Source organism: Diceros bicornis, chromosome 32, assembly GCF_020826845.1.
Source record: "Diceros bicornis minor isolate mBicDic1 chromosome 32, mDicBic1.mat.cur, whole genome shotgun sequence".
In the NCBI taxonomy this organism is placed as follows: Eukaryota; Metazoa; Chordata; class Mammalia; order Perissodactyla; family Rhinocerotidae; genus Diceros; species Diceros bicornis.
The window spans coordinates 21,277,499-21,296,319 of record NC_080771.1 but is presented as its reverse complement, the minus strand read 5'-3'; the positions used below and the strand labels follow the sequence as shown (position 1 = coordinate 21,296,319).

The 18,821-nt window shown below is 42.3% G+C and overlaps 1 protein-coding gene across 1 annotated transcript in view; it reads right to left on the bottom strand.

Annotated features, from left to right (window-relative positions):
- The window catches only part of WWP2 (WW domain containing E3 ubiquitin protein ligase 2), a 131,431-nt gene that overhangs the window by 39,299 nt on the left and 73,311 nt on the right, over positions 1–18,821 (bottom strand). Inside the window, exons 7-8 of the mRNA XM_058528152.1 lie at positions 17,343–17,470; positions 4,097–4,307 (exon numbers count right to left, since the gene is read on the bottom strand). Of these exons, the coding sequence (XP_058384135.1) occupies positions 4,097–4,307; positions 17,343–17,470 (339 nt within the window). The remainder of the gene's footprint in view (positions 1–4,096; positions 4,308–17,342; positions 17,471–18,821) is intronic.

Genomic DNA, 18,821 nt, shown 5'->3' with positions numbered 1-18,821 from the left:
AAAAAATTAAAACAAACAAACAAAAACCAACAGAAAAAAAAAAAGGATTGGTTCTCCACAGATAGTTTGAGAAACGCTGTTTTAAAACTCCTTGGGTAAGGATCTTCGGCTAGTGCCAAAAATGAGTTTGGAATGAAATTCAATGGCAGCGGCTGGTTTATAACTTAGCAGGGAAGCTCCAACTTCCATCATCTCTTAAAGTGTCTCTATAAACAGAACATCAGAACTCTCACAAGGTTGTCATCCTTGATAGTGTCTCAAAGACCACCTGGAGAAAGGGCCTCTGGATCTCCACAATTGGGCATGGGGGTAGGGGAGATGCAGATCCAAAAGATCTAGAAAACACCCTCCTCAATTAATTCTACTCTGAGGCAGGAAACGGACAGGGCAGCCAATGACTGCAGGAGAAAAAGGATGGTGTGAAACGGCAGTGCTGAGGTAAGTTGGTAAGTCGGCAGTCCAGACACAACGGCCTCTCTTATGTAAGAAACCACAGCAGAGAGCGGGCTGCCAAGGTGAAATAATGTGCCTCTGTGTGCGAGGGACTGAGTGAGCTGCAGAGCCTGGGACACTCTGGGAGTTTATCTAAGCCATGTACACACAGTCTGTTAATGAGCATTCAGTCCCCAAAGTGGGCTCGGTACTGATAAAAACCAGATGCAGGGCCAGCGATCAAAGTGTCCTCACTCCCCACTGCCCACTGCCTGGACCACTATCTCCCCATGTCTCCTGAGCTTTCCCGAAACCCTTCCTTTAATGGGTATTTGCAAACTGATAACGCCACACCCTTCCAGCTGGTTTGTTTCATGTTAATTAAATTAAAAGGCACAGAAAGCAGGAGGGTTGAGACCGAGAGAGAGAAGAGGGATGAGGGGTGTTCTATTTGGACTTCTGCAGCCCAGCTGCTGGTAGCCCTCAGTCCTTAGAACGTACAGCCGAGTGTGACCTCTTTATGACCAGTCTCGTCTTCTGCAAATTTCAGAAGGGCAATGCAGCAACTGGAAAAATAGGTCCTTGGGATCCCCAAGTGAACCCTGCTCGATTGCTCAGTAAAGGAGACTGAAGAGGTTGAGAAGATGAAGTTGGAAAGAGACTAAGTCAGCTGGATGCCTTGAAAAAGAAATCTGGTATGGCTCAGAAATGCCTTAGCAAAGAGGAGACATGCTCCACAGTATCTCCCAGTGCATGAGGACCCCTAGTGAGCAGGGAAGAGCATCTTCGATCCTGTGACAGATGCATATTTGAATACAAAGCCAGTCAACCCAGGGGATGACAGCATTAGGCTCTTTCTCTTGGGAAGAAAATCTAATATTCCTGTCATAGTTGCTCTTTATCTGAGGCCTCAAAGCAGCAGAAAACATTCATCCAGGTGGAGGAAAAAAAAAAAGAAGTCATTTAAATTTATTCATTACAAATATGTCTTGGAGTCCTACATTGTGCCAGGCTCCCTGCCATCTTGGTGTTTAGAGCCTAGCAGGGCAGAGCGACTCGAAACAATCAATTACACGAGGGAGAAGAGTTACTGTACACAGGTGGTTTAGCTTTGTCTACCAGGGATCAAGGAAGGATTCCCAGAGGAAGCGCTGATTAAGCTGAGACTTGAAGATGGACAAGAATTAATGGACAAAGTGTCAGGAAGCTTTCAGAAAGAGCGACCAGCATGGTAGAGGGTCACAAGTGCAGAGAAAGGGTGGTACATTTGTCAAACTAAAATAAGCTATTCTGGCTAAAGCTTAGAGAGCGAAGCGGAGTGTCTTCTATGGAAGGCTTGAGGGGTAGGTATGGTCATATCACCCAGGGCCTTTTTGACCTAATTAAGGATTTGAGAATTTATCCCTGTAGACAATAGGCAGTGACTGCAGCCTTCTAAGTGGTGAAATGTCATGCTCTGAGTTTTATTCAAAAAGATTAAACATGGTTCCCTGACTCCTGAAGCCAAGATACCAAGAATGAGAGAATAACCCATCTTGTCTGGATGTCCTAAACTTGTAAATAAGCTGGGGTGGGGATGGTGACTCTGTGAATTGGAAGGGTTACTGTAGAAAGTGTGCCCTTTCTGTCTTGCCATCACAGAGCAGCAAACTGACTGCCTGCCGTCCTCACTGCCACGCACTTAGCAGTGCTGGTGGCAATCTCCCATTAGGGAGCTGATGATCTCCAGGCCAGAAAAGTACCAGAGCTTCCAGCTGGCTTAGGGATGGGCACCTGGAAGCCCATCTAGGCTGGAAAACTGGATCCCAATACCCTTCTCTGGAGCATCACATGTGTTAAAGTAGGGAGCAGCCTCCCCAGACCTGCACACCGGCCTCCTCACGTTCCAAATGCTCTAAGGAAAAGATGCTGTTCAAACCCTACCTCAAAAAAGTGTTTGAGCCTCTGGCGGGGTGGGGGAGGAGAATCGGCTTCCCTGGGCTGCTCCCTCCGCCAAACTTAGAATAAAGAGCGTTTTCAGGGCCTGGAGTTTTCCAGCTGCCTGGAAACAGGAAGAGCCCAATCCCAGAGAACAGTAACCCTCACACACACCCTACATAAAGACACGTTGAGCCATTAGACCTAATTGCCTGTGACTGACACAGGAGTGAGGCCGGCCTTCCAGGCATTTGCTCAGCGGAAAGAAAACAAACAGCTCACAGGGGACACAGACAGCCATTTTCTCTCCTTCCTGCCAAAATGATTCTGCTCTGTTCCCCCCAAATTATAGCATACAGACTTGAAATTATAAACCAAACAAAAGTCTTTCGAGTATTCCTTACCACATACGAAAGAGAAAAGAAATCTCTGTGGGGAGGAATTGGACACAAGCAATTAGTTATTAATCTTTTCACAAAATCAAAAACTTTTCAGAGCTGCCTCTCAATACTCCCAATTCTCTCCAGGTCTGAGGTATTAAGAACTATTTGCAATACTTTTCATTTGTTCATCATAACTTATTAAGAAATATGAGTTAGGTAGTGTGCCAAATGCTAAGGATGAGATATGTATGTGGTAAAAATCATATATGCTTTCAGGTTTAGGATTTTTGTTTTAATAACTGGGTTTTCCAAACTGGCTTAAGAACAATACAGCATATTATACATCAAGCAAGAAATTGTCCATCCTTCCCTTTTCCTTTATGAATTACAAGGACCCGCCCACACTCCACCACCACGACCACCACTGGCCAGACCACAGTGACTATGGCAATATGGACATTGATTTCCCCGGTACCAAACTGATAACCAGGATGGATAGTGGGACCCCAACAGGACTGGCCCTGACTATAACTGGTAGTCCTGAGATATGACTTCATTTCCCAGTTTGGAAACATTCCCTTCCTTTATGGTTCCTTCACAACCACTTCAAAAATATCACTGACCAGGTGTAACACCCAGCAATGGGTGAGTGCTTCACATAGCCATCTTATTTGAGCCCCTTAACTTCCTGGGGAGATATGCCTGATTATTACCCTACACCTTGCTGAGAGGGTAAGTCACCAGAGCAAGGTCACATAGGGTCAGGTGGGGATTCAAACCCAGATCTATTTGATTCCCAGGTCCATGCTCTTAATCTCTGCTCACTATATAGCCAAATTTGAACTTCCCTTTGGCTTACTGGGGCCATCTTCTTATCATCCAAGGTCTTTACCATCAGATTTAATTCTGAACTTAAAGGACGGCAAGAAAACTAGTAGCCTATGTTAATATCAGCCCTGGTGATGAGAACATCATAAGTAATATTCAGAGCCTAAAGTCCTCCATAGGGTGTTAAGATAAAATTCAAGAGAGAAAAGTTGTTTTCTAAGTAGGATCTAGGCAAACACCTTCTAATGACTTAGGAAGGAAAAATGAGCTCCTTGTTCCATAAAAGCTGCACTCTGAGTCAAGCTGTTCATTTCAAGTCATGGTATAAGGTAGCATTGATTCTGTTCCAGATGATTTAGATTCTTTTTCAGATTTATGTAGAACAAGCAGTTCTTCCACACCTCCCTTGCTCCTATGCATGGCAGATTCTCCAGAGTCTACCACTAGGTAATAAATAACCACATTATTCCTGCCCGGGTGAAGGAGCCTCAGTCTTTGCTGCGGGAAGCGCTGTAGTGGGACAGAAGGCTACTCACCCAGCGGGCAGAGCATCGGGGGCCTGGGCAGCCGCTGGCAGCTGCTGTGTGCCCGAAGTGCTGGGCTCCTCTCCTTCAGCCGCTGTGGCCGGAGCAGGGAGAGACGCTGCAGTGGCGTTCGGGGTCACACTCGATGTTGCAGCAGGTGGGGATGTCACACCAACAACAGAGGGTTCTTCGGGATCAGTGCCTGCAGCGGGTTCATCACTCACTGCAAATACAGAAATCCTATTTTAGAGATCCACTCAGACTTGTATTCACATTCACCAGGTTTTTCACTTAATTTGATAACACAGTAACTACAATGTTGCCATGCATGTCTCCGTGACAGCAAAAAGTTTTATAAAATATAACTTGGCAAATTACAGCAAGTCAATAATGGCCTGTTTGAAGAAAATCAGGAGACGGATCTGAAATAAATAGATTAAATATTACCTCTTTTATATAACTTTATTAAATTTTTCTAACATACTGTGGTTACACGTATTGCAATAAAAGAGTAGCAAGAAAGATGAGGATAATAGGGAAGTGTGTTGGTGCTAAATGAAGCAAGGCCAATGCCAAGTTTATAGGGTCATATACTTTTCTTCAAACTTGTCCTTTGTCTGCTAGGCATGAATAGCACCTTCCTTCAAAAAGCTCCATACACTCTAAGAGGCAGAAAACTTCCAATAATGTGCATGTTCTTTTAAAGACTCATGCTCAAAGCAGGGAGCAAGAATTAACACTCTAGATGAAAAAGATGGGGCTCTGAAGACAAGGGACTTGTCTCCAAGGTAACAATAGACAAAGAGACAGAAGTGAAATAAGCTGGTTCCTAAGTCTCCTTATTTCTCCATTTCTTCATGTCTTTGATGATCACTCATGTTCACAAGAACCCCAAGGCACTAAAATATCCTCTCACTCAAAAAGGGATCAAACAAGGTTTCAAAGAAATAGAAGTCTTTGAAAATAGATAAGACACACGTAGGGAATTTTCTACACGTGTGATCGCATATGTACATTTATACTAGAATTTCATAACAAAACCCCTTAGCCGTCATTTTGCCTCATCTTTCTAATTCAAAAATTCTTTTTGCAGTTTCCCTGAAAAATAGCTATGCAGATTCTTTTCTTGAACATTTCCTCTGACAAGGAGCTCGCTACAGAGCCATTCCACTGTTGAACAGATATATCTGCCAGAAAAGTTTTTCTTATGTTAAGCTGAATTCCCCTAGCTGGTCTTAGCCCCCACCCAGCCCCCAGCCCCATTCAATACAAAATAAGTATCAGACCATCCTGTTTCTCATTCACTTTCTCTTTTCCAGTAAAAAGGGCTACTATTTCTTTAATGTTACTAGGCTACCACCTTCTTACCACCTGGCTGCCCTCTTCTAGGCATCTTCTTCTACTGCCTCTCCTAAATAACGATATCAGGAACTGAACCTAATAAATCAGATACCACTGGACCAGCAGAATCAGATTTCCAATATAAATGATATTAGTTAACATTTACAGAACACGAGTATGCGCCAGGCAAAGTGCAAAGCATTTTGGATTATCTCATTTAAGCCTCACAAGCAACCCCATGAGTTAGGTACAATTAATATCCCCTCATTTTACAGTTGAGGAAAATGAGGCGCAAAGAGGTTAAATAACCTGCCAAGGTCACAGGGCACCTAATTCATTCCCCTGCTGTCTGTTTCCAGAGCCAGAACCACTCACACACTACGTTCTACTTCTCCGTCGCCACACATCCTCTAACGCGATCCAGGATTATAGACTCTAAAGCAACCACATGATCCTATCGGCTAACATGAGACTGGTGGCCAGAAGAAACTAAAATTTCTTCAAACATAATGTGATGCTAAGCTTGATCTTAACATATGGATAAGAGCCTAGGGACTACCTATGATTAATTCATTTGCTTTCTCTCCAGTATATGAAATACTGTCTGGCACATAGACTAAATTAGCTGTTTAATAAATGACTACATCTTGTGCAACTGATGTTTCCCCAACATAAATGCAAGACTTTATATTTATATTCTTATATTATGTCAGACGAGTTAGTAAAACACAACAGATGGCAATTCTCTTTAAGCAAATCTATAAATTTTACTCAATTCCAAGAAAAAAACCATCATGACTCTTTTGAGAACTAAATAAACTCATTTTAAAATTTATCAGGAAAACTAAATACAGAAGAATAGCCATTAAAACTCTAAAGATGAAGAGTGTTGTGTGTATGTGTAAGGAGGGGTTCATTCTCTAAAGTATTAACACATATTATAAAGCTACAACAGTTAAAACAGTGTGGCACTGATACATGAATAGGCAGATGTCGATTAAATAAACAAGAAAGTTTAGAAACAGAATTAAATATACATTGGACTTTAGTATATGGTAAAGGTGGCATTTAGATGACTGCAGAAAAGACAGATTATTTAATAAACGGTACTGTGACAACTGGGTAGTGTATTGGACAAAAATTGAGTTACATTCCTACCTGACTCCTTATATAAAAAAAATTCCAGATGGATCAGAGATTTTGATATAACAAATGAAACTACAGAGGAACTAAAAAAAAGAGGAGAATATTTTTATAATCTTTTTTTTTTTTTTTTGTGAGGAAGATCAGCCCTGAGCTAACATCCGTGCTAATCTTCCTCTTTTTGCTGAGGAAGACCGGCTCTGAGCTAACATCTATTCCCAATCCTCCTCCTTTTTTTCTTCCCCAAAGCCCCAGTAGATAGTTGTATGTCATAGTTGCACATCCTTCTAGTTGCCGTATGTGGGACATGGCCTCAGCATGGCCGGAGAAGCGGTGCGTTGGCGCGCGCCCGGGATCCGAACCTGGGCCTTCAGTAGTGGAGCGCGCGCACTTAACCGCCAAGCCACTGGGCCGGCCGATATTTTTATAATCTTAAAGTGGAAAAGACTTTTTTAAGTATCACACGAAACCTAGAAGTCATAAAAGATTGATGAATTCAACTACATTAAATTTTTTAAAAATCTAAATGGCAAAAAGAAAACCATCATAAGCAAAACCAAAATCAAAAGAAAAACAACAAACTGGGAAAAATTATCAACTCACATTACAGACCAATGACTAATTTCTTTGATATGAAAAGAACCTCTACAAATCAGTAAGAAAAAGACCAAAGATATGCCAACTTCGCAGTTAAGGAAATACAAGTTACCCCTAAACACATGAAAAGATGCTCAATCTCAATTATGAGACAAGAAATGCAATTTAAGACTATAATGAAATACTATTTTCTTCTATTTATTTTTCCTTTTTTTATTGTGAAATTTTTGTCGCACATTATTGTTTATCAGTCACCATATAAATGCCTCCCTCCACTCCTTGTGCCCATCCCCACCTCCCTCGCCCCTGGTAACCACCAACAGTTCTATCTGTCCATGTGTTGGTTTATCTTCCACATATGAGTAAAATCATGCAGTGTTTATCTTTCTCTTTCTGGCTTAATGAAATACCATTTTTTAACCTATCAGATTGGCAAGAGAGAAAATATTTAATCACACACTGATAAGAGTGTTAAGAAAAACTGGCATTTTCATATACTGCTGGTAGGAGTAGAAATTGCTAGGTCCTCTATGGACACTGTTGGGCAATATCAAAAATTTAAATGCAATCATTGGTAGGTAGGAGGGGAGTGGGAGTGAGTGTGGAGAAGTGGGGAGTGGGGCTGTAGACAAAATTAAAATGGCCATGAGTCAAATAGCTGAAGCCGGTTGACGGGTGCGTTTTAATATTCTTTTTTACTTTTGTATATATCCAGTGTTTGTGGCACAGATGGAGTGGTGTACTTCCATCAAGAGCCACATAACGTCTGGTTGTCTCTCTTTTGCGATGTTAGCAGTCATTGATGATTTTTTTTTTTAAAGATTTTATTTATTTATTTATTTTCCCCCCAAAGCCCCAGCAGATAGTTGTATGTCATAGCTGCACATCCTTCTAGTTGCTGTATGTGGGACGCGGCCCCAGCATGGCCAGAGAAGAGGTGCATCGGTATGTGTGGGATCCGAACCCGGGGCGCCAGCAGCGGAGCGCGCTCACTTAACCACTAAGCCAGGGGGCCGGCCCACATTGATGATTACTGCCTAAATCCATTAATTGGTTCGAGACTGCAAAATACTAATATTCTAATTCTATCATACCTACAAAGAGAAACTTTCCCTTAGGAACTATTTGGCTACCTTGAAGTTCAGTTTGTAAAGAAAAGACAAGAGAAATGCTTGAGTCTTTCCTTTCACAGTAATGCGCTGCATAAAATGACAGACGCATATACAACAGTGGTCCATAAGATTAGTACCATATAGCCTAGGTGTGTAGTAGGCTATACTATCCAGGTTTGTGTAAGTACACTCTAGGACGTTCGCATAACGACGAAATTGCCTAACGACACATTTCTCAGAACATATCCCCGTCGTTAAGTGACGCATGACTGTGTGTACCAGTTTTCAGAATAATGAGTCGATTTCCTCGCATCCTCCAAAAATGAACAATGACATTGTGTTTTCTTTTTTTTTCTATAATTTTATTTATTTATTTTTCCCCCAAAGCCCCAGTAGATAGTTGTATGTCATAGCTGCACATCCTTCTAGTTGCTGTATGTGGGACGCGGCCTCAGCATGGCTGGAGAAGCGGTGCGTCGGTGCGCGCCCAGGATCCGAACCCGGGCTGCCAGTAGCGGAGCGCACACACTCAACCGCTAAGCCACGGGGCTGGCCCATGACATTGTGTTTTCTTTAAAAATCACTATGAGCTCTTGGATTTAAATATATTTAAAATATTTCAATCCACTGAGATTATTGTTCTCATAGGTACTAAAATTGTCCCCATCTTTGGCCAGGGTTAGCAGGAGAGGGAAGGGGCAAAGCTCTTCATGTTGGCTTCAAATTCCACAGAAAAATTTCTAAGATAATTATTAAGTGTTAAGGCGCAGAAAAGCATACATATTGTGCTACTGTTTGTGTGTGTGTTCAAAGGATACAAAGCATATGCCTGCATATTCAAAGAATATCTTGGAAAGAATCATAAGAAACACAACAGCGACTACCTCTGGGGAGGAAGTGGAGGCTGGAGGACTGGAATAGGAAGGAGACTTTCTTTACACTGTTTAAGCTTTTATATTTTCTTTTCTTGTTTTTTTTTTTAGTGGGGAAGATCAGCCCTGAGCTAACATGCGTGCTAATCCTCCTCTTTTTGCTGAGGAAGACCGGCTAACATCTATTGCCAAGCCTCCTCCTTTTTCTTTCCCCAAAGCCCCGGTAGATAGTTGTATGTCACAGTTGCACATCCTTCTAGTTGCTGTATGTGGGACGTGGCCTCAGCATGGCTGGAGAAGCGGTGCGTCGGTGCACGCCCGGGATCCGAACCTGGGCCACCAGTAGCGGAGCGCGCGCATTTAACCACTGAGCCACGGGGCCGGCCCATAAGCTTTTATATTTTCAAAGTGATGATAACGTATATGTACTACCTATTACAAATAATTATTATGAAAAGAACAAAAGCAGAGCCCTGTGGCACACCCATGGAAAAGACCCTCTAATCAACACTACTTGGATCTGACTGTTCACGCAGCTGCAAATCTAGTTAGAAGGGTTCCCACCAGGACTGTATCTGTCCACAGACCTATCCAAGAGCCTCTGATTCACCAGTGTAGCTCATCTGGTTAAGACTTTTGTGATACACCTCGAGTTCAGATTTGGAAATAGAATATGAAAGCCAAATATCCTAGCATTGACAAATTTTCTGTCCATGCTCATATGCTTCTGCTCTCAAAGAGTGCTGTATATGTATATATACATACATTCCTAGAACACGAGAGCTTAAAAGAACCTCAGAGGTAAATCCACCCCATCCCAGTTTATAGTCAGAAGAAACTAAAGCTCGGACAATTAAGTCACTGGCCTACGGTCACCCTGGTAAACCAGTGACAGATCACCATACCCAAACCAGGATGTGGCTTCAAGCAGAGAGAAAAACTGGATTGTCAAGACAAGGAGTTAAAATTTTTCATGCCTTAGAAAACTGCTGTATTTCACATTTTAGCTCTATTCAATATAGCTAATGTTCTCTATTCATCCTAATTACTTGATGTATATAACTTATCTCTCCCAAAAGGCAGAACCCTTCTGGAGAATGAGGGCAAATTTGTTTCCTTCATTTCTTACTCCTTCCACTCTCACCTCCTATGTTCTTGCCTCCGTCTCTTTGCTCGCCTCAGGCCCCCTGCCTGGAGGCTCTCCCCACTTCAGCCCAGACTGAGGCCCCTTGTGGAGCCCACAGCACCTGTGGTCTCAGCGATTCAACCACACAGTCCCTGTGACATCTGCTGTGTTGGCTGACTTGTCACTTGGTTGACAGGGTCTTTTAGCTTCTGTTCCTGAAATAGATTACAGGGCAGACGCCTTATTTTATACTTCTTTACATTGTCCGTAATGCTTAGCAAAATGGCATTCAATAAATATTTGTTCAAGAAACCTTGTTCAATAAACCTAATAATCCAGCAAAAGATATGTGAAATAAAACCACCTTACATTTGGGTGAACTATCATTTGCAAAGCAGGTTCTTTTTAAAATTCTTTAATTTTGGAATAATTTATAGAAAAGTTACAATGATAGTACACCATTTACCCAGTTTCCCCTAATATTACTAACTTACTTAACCATAGCACATTTGTCAATGCTAAAAAATGAACATCAGTACATTACTACTAACTAAACTCCAGACTTTATTTGGATTTCACTGGCTTTTCCACTAATGTCCTTTTAATGTCCAAGACCCAATCCAGGATCCTGCGTTGCTTTTAGCCAATTCACTTTCATTAGGTCATTTATCCTCCCAATAGCACCATGAGGAAGACATTACTATTCTCATTTTACTGAAGACAAAACTGAGGCTAACAGAGGTACCATTCAGAGAGGTGCCATGCAGTCAGCAAGGAGCAGAACCAGTACTCAAATCCAGAACACCATTAAGAAAAAACAACAGTAGGGGTGGAGGGAGGAACCATGAAGATGGCTCGGATGGCTTTTCTGTATGGGAAGAAAGCTGGGTACTAGGATGATAGGCTAAATGGGTAAGTAGGTAAAATGGCAGTTGAATGGCCTCTGGTTTCCGCAACTTGTGGGTATTTCACAAGGTTCCCTCTGATGTTAGTTAAACATTCTAACTTTATGAAGCAGATATTCATTCAGGACTAAGACATACTCTAGTCACAGCTAGCCAAAAAAAGATCGGGAACTGTAAATTCTTTTTCTTAATCCTAGACATGCTGCCAGCTCACTGTGTGTTCTAAGATACTTAGGTGTGCGCGGTGTAGCACAGGTTCTCGGTTTACACACAATCTTTTCAGCCCCCACAGTTGGGTATGGAGAAGGCAATCGCCAACAATGGAAGCTTTTGAAACTGAAGATCAGCTCCTAACATATGAGCCACAGTAAAGCAGTCAATATCTCTCTGTGAAACACAAGTGATGCAAATGATCACTCAGCTCTTCACAAAAGCAACCAAAACTAGAAAAATAGTTCATAATTAGATGACACAGGGTGGGTGAGACTTATATAAAGAAAAACAATTAAATTAGATGGAAAAAGGAAGAAAAACTTAAAAATGGACAAAGCCATACCTTGTTACCTGACGGGAAAGTTCAATCCTTCCCTGGCTAGTACATATATAGACTCATGCAATTTCCATTTACCTTCTACCATGCTTCTAAAAATTCAGTACGAAATTTGTTTTGAAAATGTATAAACTATCAAAGAATATCATGAGAAAAAAGTAATAAGGCAGGACTAGCCCTTCCAGACATTAGAAAAACAGACTATAACACGTCAATAATCAAAATCACATGAGAATGGCTCAAAACTGGAAATAAATGGAATGAGTAAAGAGTCCAGAGAGGAATTCTCACCGCATATAATAATGTGGTTAAGTGATAAACACTAAGTAAAACCCCAGTGAGAAAAAAAACTATTTGATTAATTTTTATAGGATAATGTTTCCCAACATAGGGAAAAATTAATTTAGACCCAGCTCTCATTATATTTATATATGTATAGATATACCACTATAAATTCCAACGGGATACTTATTTTTTAACGTTTAACAGATTAAAACAGAATATTTATACTATCTAAAGACAAGAGGGAATCTTTTCACTATTGAAGCAAAAGGTGAAATTACAAACATTAAAAAAAATGATCAGGGAGCCTGCCCGGTGGTGTAGTGGTTAAGTGCGCGCGCTCTGCTTCAGCAGCCCGGGGTTCGCAGGTTCGGATCCCAGGCACGCGCTGATGCACCGCTTGTCAGGCCATGCTGTGGCAGCGTCCCATATAAAGTAGAGGAAGATAGGCACAGATGTTAGCCCACTGCCAATCTTCCTCAGCAAAAAGAGGAGGATTGGCATCAGACGTTAGCTCAGGGCTAATCTTCCTCACAAAAAAAAAAAAAAAAAAGCTCAGATAATTATTTTTTAAATTTTAACTCCTTTTCTACAAAAGCCACAGAAAAAGAGATAAAAGGCAAAACTATGATATAGAAGGAAAACTTATAGGGAGCGGGCCCCGTGGCTTAGCAGTTAAGTGCGTGCGCTCCGCTGCTGGCGGCCTGGGTTCGGATCCCGGGCGAGCACCGACGCACCGCTTCTCCGGCCATGCTGAGGCAGCATCCCACATACAGCAACTAGAAGGATGTGCAACTATGACATGCAGCTGTCTACCGGGGCTTTGGAGAAAAGAGGGAGGAGGATTGGCAACAGATATTAGCTCAGAGCCAGTCTTCCTCAGCAAAAAAAAAAAAAAAAGGGAGGAGGAAGATTGGCACGGATGTTAGCTCAGGGCTGATCTTACTCAAAAAAAAAAGAAAAAAAGAAGGAAAACTTATAAACATAACACATAGCATAAAACTTGTACCTAGATGCTTCATACCCATTAAGATAGCTATCAAAAATAAAAGGAAAAAAACAAGTGTTGGCAAAGATGTAGAAAACCTGGAACCCTCACTCATTGGTGGTGGGAATGGAAAACAGTGCAGCTGCTATGGAAAACAGTTTGAAGGTTCCTCAAAAAGTTAAACACAGAATTACCATATGACCTATCAACTCTACTCCTAGGTACATCACCCAGAGAATTGAAAGCAGGGACTCAGACAGATACTTGCATATCCACGTTCACAGCAGCACTTTCTACAACAGTCAAGAGGTGGACACAATCCAAATGCCTATTGATATATGAATGGATAAATAAAATGTGGTATATACACATACAGTGGAGAATTATTCAGCCATAAAAAGGAACGAAATTCTGATACAAGCTACAACGGAGATGAATCTTGAAAACATTAGGCTAAGTGAAATAAGCCAGAGACAAAAGGACAAACTATTCCACTCATAATTTGAGGTACCTAGAATAAACCAATCCATAGAGACATAAAGTAGAATAGAGGTCACCGGGGCTGGGGCTGGGGTGAGAGGAGAGGAAAATGTTACCGCTTCAAGGGTACAGAGTTCCCGTCTGGCACGAAGGGAAAGTTCTGAAAGTGGACAGTGGTATAGTTGCACAACACTGAATGTACTTAATGTCACTGAATCATACATTTAAGAATGGTATAAATGGTAAATTTTGTTATGTATATTTCACATAATTTAAAAAAAAAGCGTACCTAGAATATATAAATCTTTAAAATAAACTTCCAAATCTCCAAAGGACAAATAATCAAACACTCTGAAAAAAGTCACACAAGAGAAAAGAAACAGTCGCGCAACTAATAATTGAAGAAATGCAATGAGGTTAAACAATGAGGTGACACTAAACACCTGTTAGCAAAATGATAAACCGGTATGTACAAGGCTGCAGGAAACAATAAACCTCATACACCACTTGAGGAAAATTTTATACTCCCTTGGGACCTATGATTGCTTCTAGTAATATACGTTAGATCTCACTTTTAAAAATTCATATCCTTTGACTCAAGAACTTCATTCGAGAAGAAACAAACCTGTGTGCAAGGATGTTTACATCAGGATTTTGTTTTACAAGAGAGAAATACACAAGAATTAAGGAATGGTTAAACCAATTATGGTGTATTAACTGTGAGATAGCACGAGGCCACCAAAAAAAGGTAAACGAGAAGACCAGAAAGATACATGGAAGCGTGTAGAAAAAATAATGAAGTGCGGGGCCGGCCCCGTGGCTTAGCGGTTAAGTGCGCGCACTCCGCTACTGGCGGCTCGGGTTCGGATCCCGGGCGCGCATCTACACATCGCTTGTCCGGCCATGCTGAGGCAGCGTCCCACATACAGCAACTAGAAGGATGTGCAACTATGACATACAACTATCTACTGGGGCTTTGGGGAGAAAAAGGATTGGCAATAGATGTTAGCTCAGGGCCGGTCTTCCTCAGCAAAAAGAGGAGGATTGGCATGGATGTTAGCTCAGGGCTGATCTTCCTCAAAAAAAAAAAAAAAATGAAGTAAAAACCAGAATATCTAGCCATGCTGTGTAATTATAACTTATGAAATTATTCATAAAGATAAAAGCTGACTTTGATTAAGAGCTTAATGTGTCCCAGGCACCAGGCCAGACACTCCCCTCTACAGACACCCTACCATGCAAGTCACTGGGCCTTATACACACACTACATGCAGGGGATCAGAATCCGACTGCAGCCAGTGTGACTCCTGACCTATGTGCATGGAAATCTCATTTAAGGAGGAGTGAGAGATGTAATTTGCGGGGTAAAGTTTTCAATACAAAATTAGAAAGTAAATCATTCCACACAAGTCTCAACGAAGTGTTACACCATTAGTCTACTTCTCGATTCCACCACTTCTAAAACTTAGAAATAGAATATTTATATAGACAGGTTGCCACTCACTTTCATTTTATAAAAATGGATACTTTACAGTTGTGACAACATGAAAAAACCACCTGGAACTCGGCTCCATTTTTGCCCCAAATGTCTTTTTCATGCATAACGGCAAGAACACAGCCAAAACGGCTTGCTAAATAAATCTTGTGTGTCTGTGGAAACATTTCCTGGAGGCATGGCTCACTATCACCACCATTTTGGAACGGGTCCTCACAGTTCTAACAGCAGCATATTGAAGGATGGAGATGTCCTCATTCATATCCTCAAACCCCTTTCTAGTCTTGTGCTACCATAGAGGGAGGCTTCTGTCTGCTTCCCAAAGGAAAGGAGATCTTTCTGTACCCCTTGGATAGACATTAAAGAGCCTACAAAGTCCAGGCTGGCTGTGCGGCAAAGGCGAACTGTCATCCCAGCTGAAAGGGGAGAGACGAGACAGAGGCCAAGGACTTAGTACTTTAACAGGCAGAAATCCCTAAAATGCAATGACTGTCCTTCACAGACAGGTTTGGGGAACAGTGTGGGCATTCACATGCACCACCATAAAACATTCCCAAGGCAGTTTGGGGTTACAGATATTTGGCTTTATGAAGATACGGCTGGCACCTGCCTTGTCTGCTGAAACATAATGTCCCTGGAGATAAGGACAATATGCAAGGTACCTAAAAATAAATGTAGGGGACATACAGATCTGCTTAAGTGGCTAAGAAGAGCAACTCAAAGACCATCACCATATAAAACTATTTATCAATAGTTTTCATAAGAAAAGCAAAGGTGGCTGAGGGAAACCAGTGTCAGAAAAATGTAGGGCCCTGAAGAACAAAGTGGTTGGTAGCACAGCCATGGCCTCCAGGAAGCAACTGCTTCCAAAAAGCCAGTTCCCCTCTCCCGTTTGTACACACTGGTCCTCCTCCATGAGTGACTTATTTTTCTAAGAGAAGCATGTTTACTGGTGCTCATGGAGCTGCATACGGTTTTCTATAAGACAGTCCATGGCCGCCACCTCGCTGTCCCCTTCACACAGACAGGAAGCCAGGCCACCCTTGGCTTCTCTGACTGGATGTTCCAGCACTCAGATATGGTGGATGGCACAGGAGCACCAGGTAGGCTGAGATAGCAACCCCTTGTGCTCCTCACCACCACTTCATCCTTGTTCTCAAGGCTCAGGGCAAGCTAGCTAACTCAATTCCTTAAGGAAAGTCCCAGATTCCAGGGAGAAAGACAGGCCATCGCCCACACATTGAGCCCTGCAGGACACAGACCACTCTGCCTTGCAGCCCACTGCCAACAACAGAATAACCAAACAACGTTAAGTTATCCGAGGGACTCTGCAGCCCTCATACGGTGCTGCCAGAGAACTGAAAGTCATTAGAAAGTAACCCAAATCGATTTCTCCTACTTAATAAGTTTGTCACACAAAGGGCAGTAATAGTGCCATGACAACACTTTATGTGAAGAAGCTATGCTGCTCCGGATCCCTTGCCCTCCATGCCACACTTCTGTTATCACAAGCATCTACAAAATAATTTCAGTGTCACTTACCAATTTAAACACCTGTATCTCCCCCACCTACAGTTTATCAGAGTAAATATCCATGTCCCTTCCCAACTGCCCCAATTTAAGACAAATTACCAAATGACCAGGAGTCACTAAAGATTTGATAACCTGCAAGAGGTTTAGAAAAATTAATGATTTTTTTTCCTTTTTAATTTCTATACTGTCCCAATGAGACAGGAGGAAAGCATGACAAAAACTGGTTTGTTTTGAAATAGGTCCTTCCCTTCCCACTTACGGGGAAGCAGAGTCAAGTGCAGAGGCGTTCTATGTGGGTGTGGAAAGGCTGTCTCCTCTCAAATGGGACAAACGCTCTCACTGGAACAGCCACACACAATGCCCCCCGAGTGGCAGCTTGGCTTTGCCCCCGGTCAGTGGCCCAACCTGTGCACCAGTGCTGCCGTCTTCTCTCACCCAGCTCTTATCAACATTCAGCCCTCTTTCTCCCTAGTCTGATCATTTCCCTAAATTCAGGAAATAAGCAATGTGTTACGTATAAGTAAAATAGCTCCCCTCAATGAAATCCAATGTTGATAAGAAATGAATAGAAAAATCAATACTTTTTATTTCTCTGCAAAGGAATATTTTAGAAGAGAGCAGTGATATGGAGAATAACCTTGGCTATACAGAATATGCCAGAGAGAAAAGAAGACAAGTCAATGGAAAGACTGAAGGATTCAAATTCATCTTAGTATTGAAGCCTTCTCTCGCCCACCCTATACTCCGACACGATAGGCAGAGTCCCGACTCCAAGCAAAAATAGGTTAGAGGCCACTGCTGTAGTCCAGGCTGGCATTCTAGGCTGTCACTCACCTGTGCCATTCGCCAAGCCACTGTGGCTTGGGTTCTTGACGGGCTGGCGGTGCCGGGTGCTAGTACCAGGGCTCTGCTCACCGGCTGCTGTGGTTGTTCTGGCTGAACCACCTGAATGTCTGTGCGTCCTGGGGATTCAAAGTATAAAGCAGACAGATATAAGTCACTGTGAAAAAGAAAGAGGTGTATCCCACCTAAGTCACCGTATTCCCTCTCTCACTATTTATTGGAAATAAGACCTTTAATAGCCCCTCTAGTCTTTGACTCAACGGAAGCTGGCTCCAAACAGAGAGACCCAGGTAAGCTTCCTTCTTGGTAAAAGCCCAGAAGGCAACTTCGGGTAAACTTTTCCACTTGAAGTAAACACATCCAGAGTGAATTGCCCCCACATCTGAAATAACTGGCAAAATATCCTGTGACCATCATATTATTTTTATTGGGTTCGAATGTAAGAAATAAACAAGAATCATTGGATACGCTACAGATGACATATTTCTCCCATTAGGCGAAAAGAGCCCGAAATTTAACCAAATCCATTTGCTCTATAGCTAGAAACAGGCTTCCCTTGGGAACAGAAATCAAAGAGCATTAGACGACTTCAGCCAAGGCATATGCTGACATGTTTTATCTAGAAAAGATGACTCAACGGTCCATCCAAGTAAATGAAGAACAATGCAGAAAGGGATCTATATCACAAGGACAATGGTGACAGAACCAATCTGACATCTTCAGAAAACACGAGGCCACAGGCAGCATGCATTCTCAGGGTCCTGTTGTAGCTTGACCTCATTCACTCAGTGAAAACGTCTAAGCCTCCCTGCCCTTCAGTTCAGCTGTTTTGTCAAAGGAGATCATTCTACTACTTAGTCATTATATGCTACTTTTCAACAGTGAGATGATTTAAATATTATCCAATGAAGAAAAGACCACTCCTGTCCAGGCAGAGAAACAGAGGTCCAGAGAACAATCTATATCACATGACATGAAGCAGTGAGAACGAGTTTATTATGCCCATTTTACAGATAAGAAAACAGACACAGAGAAAGTAAACAACAGAGCAAAGACTCAAATCTGGACGGTCTAAGGTCAAGAGACCATGCTGTTGGGTTGGAGGCTGGGGGTGGGAGGCCTGGACTTAAGGTAACTCTCTCCCAGGCTATTCTTTCACTGGTCACTTGGCCAATGGAGAGATGAAGAGATCTAATAGACAGTTCCTTCACTGGGAGGCTCCATACCCACCAGAACACCTGTGCTGGTGAGACTCTCTAGTCCAGTGTGTTGGGACAAGCCTGCAGCACAGCAAACTCGGAGGTTCCTCAGGGAACAACTATCGACCCCACCGACTACATTCTCTAGCACAAGAAACGGATTTTTCCAACAAGATGGGCATAAACCAAAACGTTAACAGTGGTTATCTTTGGACACTGGGAATATGGATGCCTTTAGCTTTTCCCTCTGTGCTTAACCAGATTTTTCCAG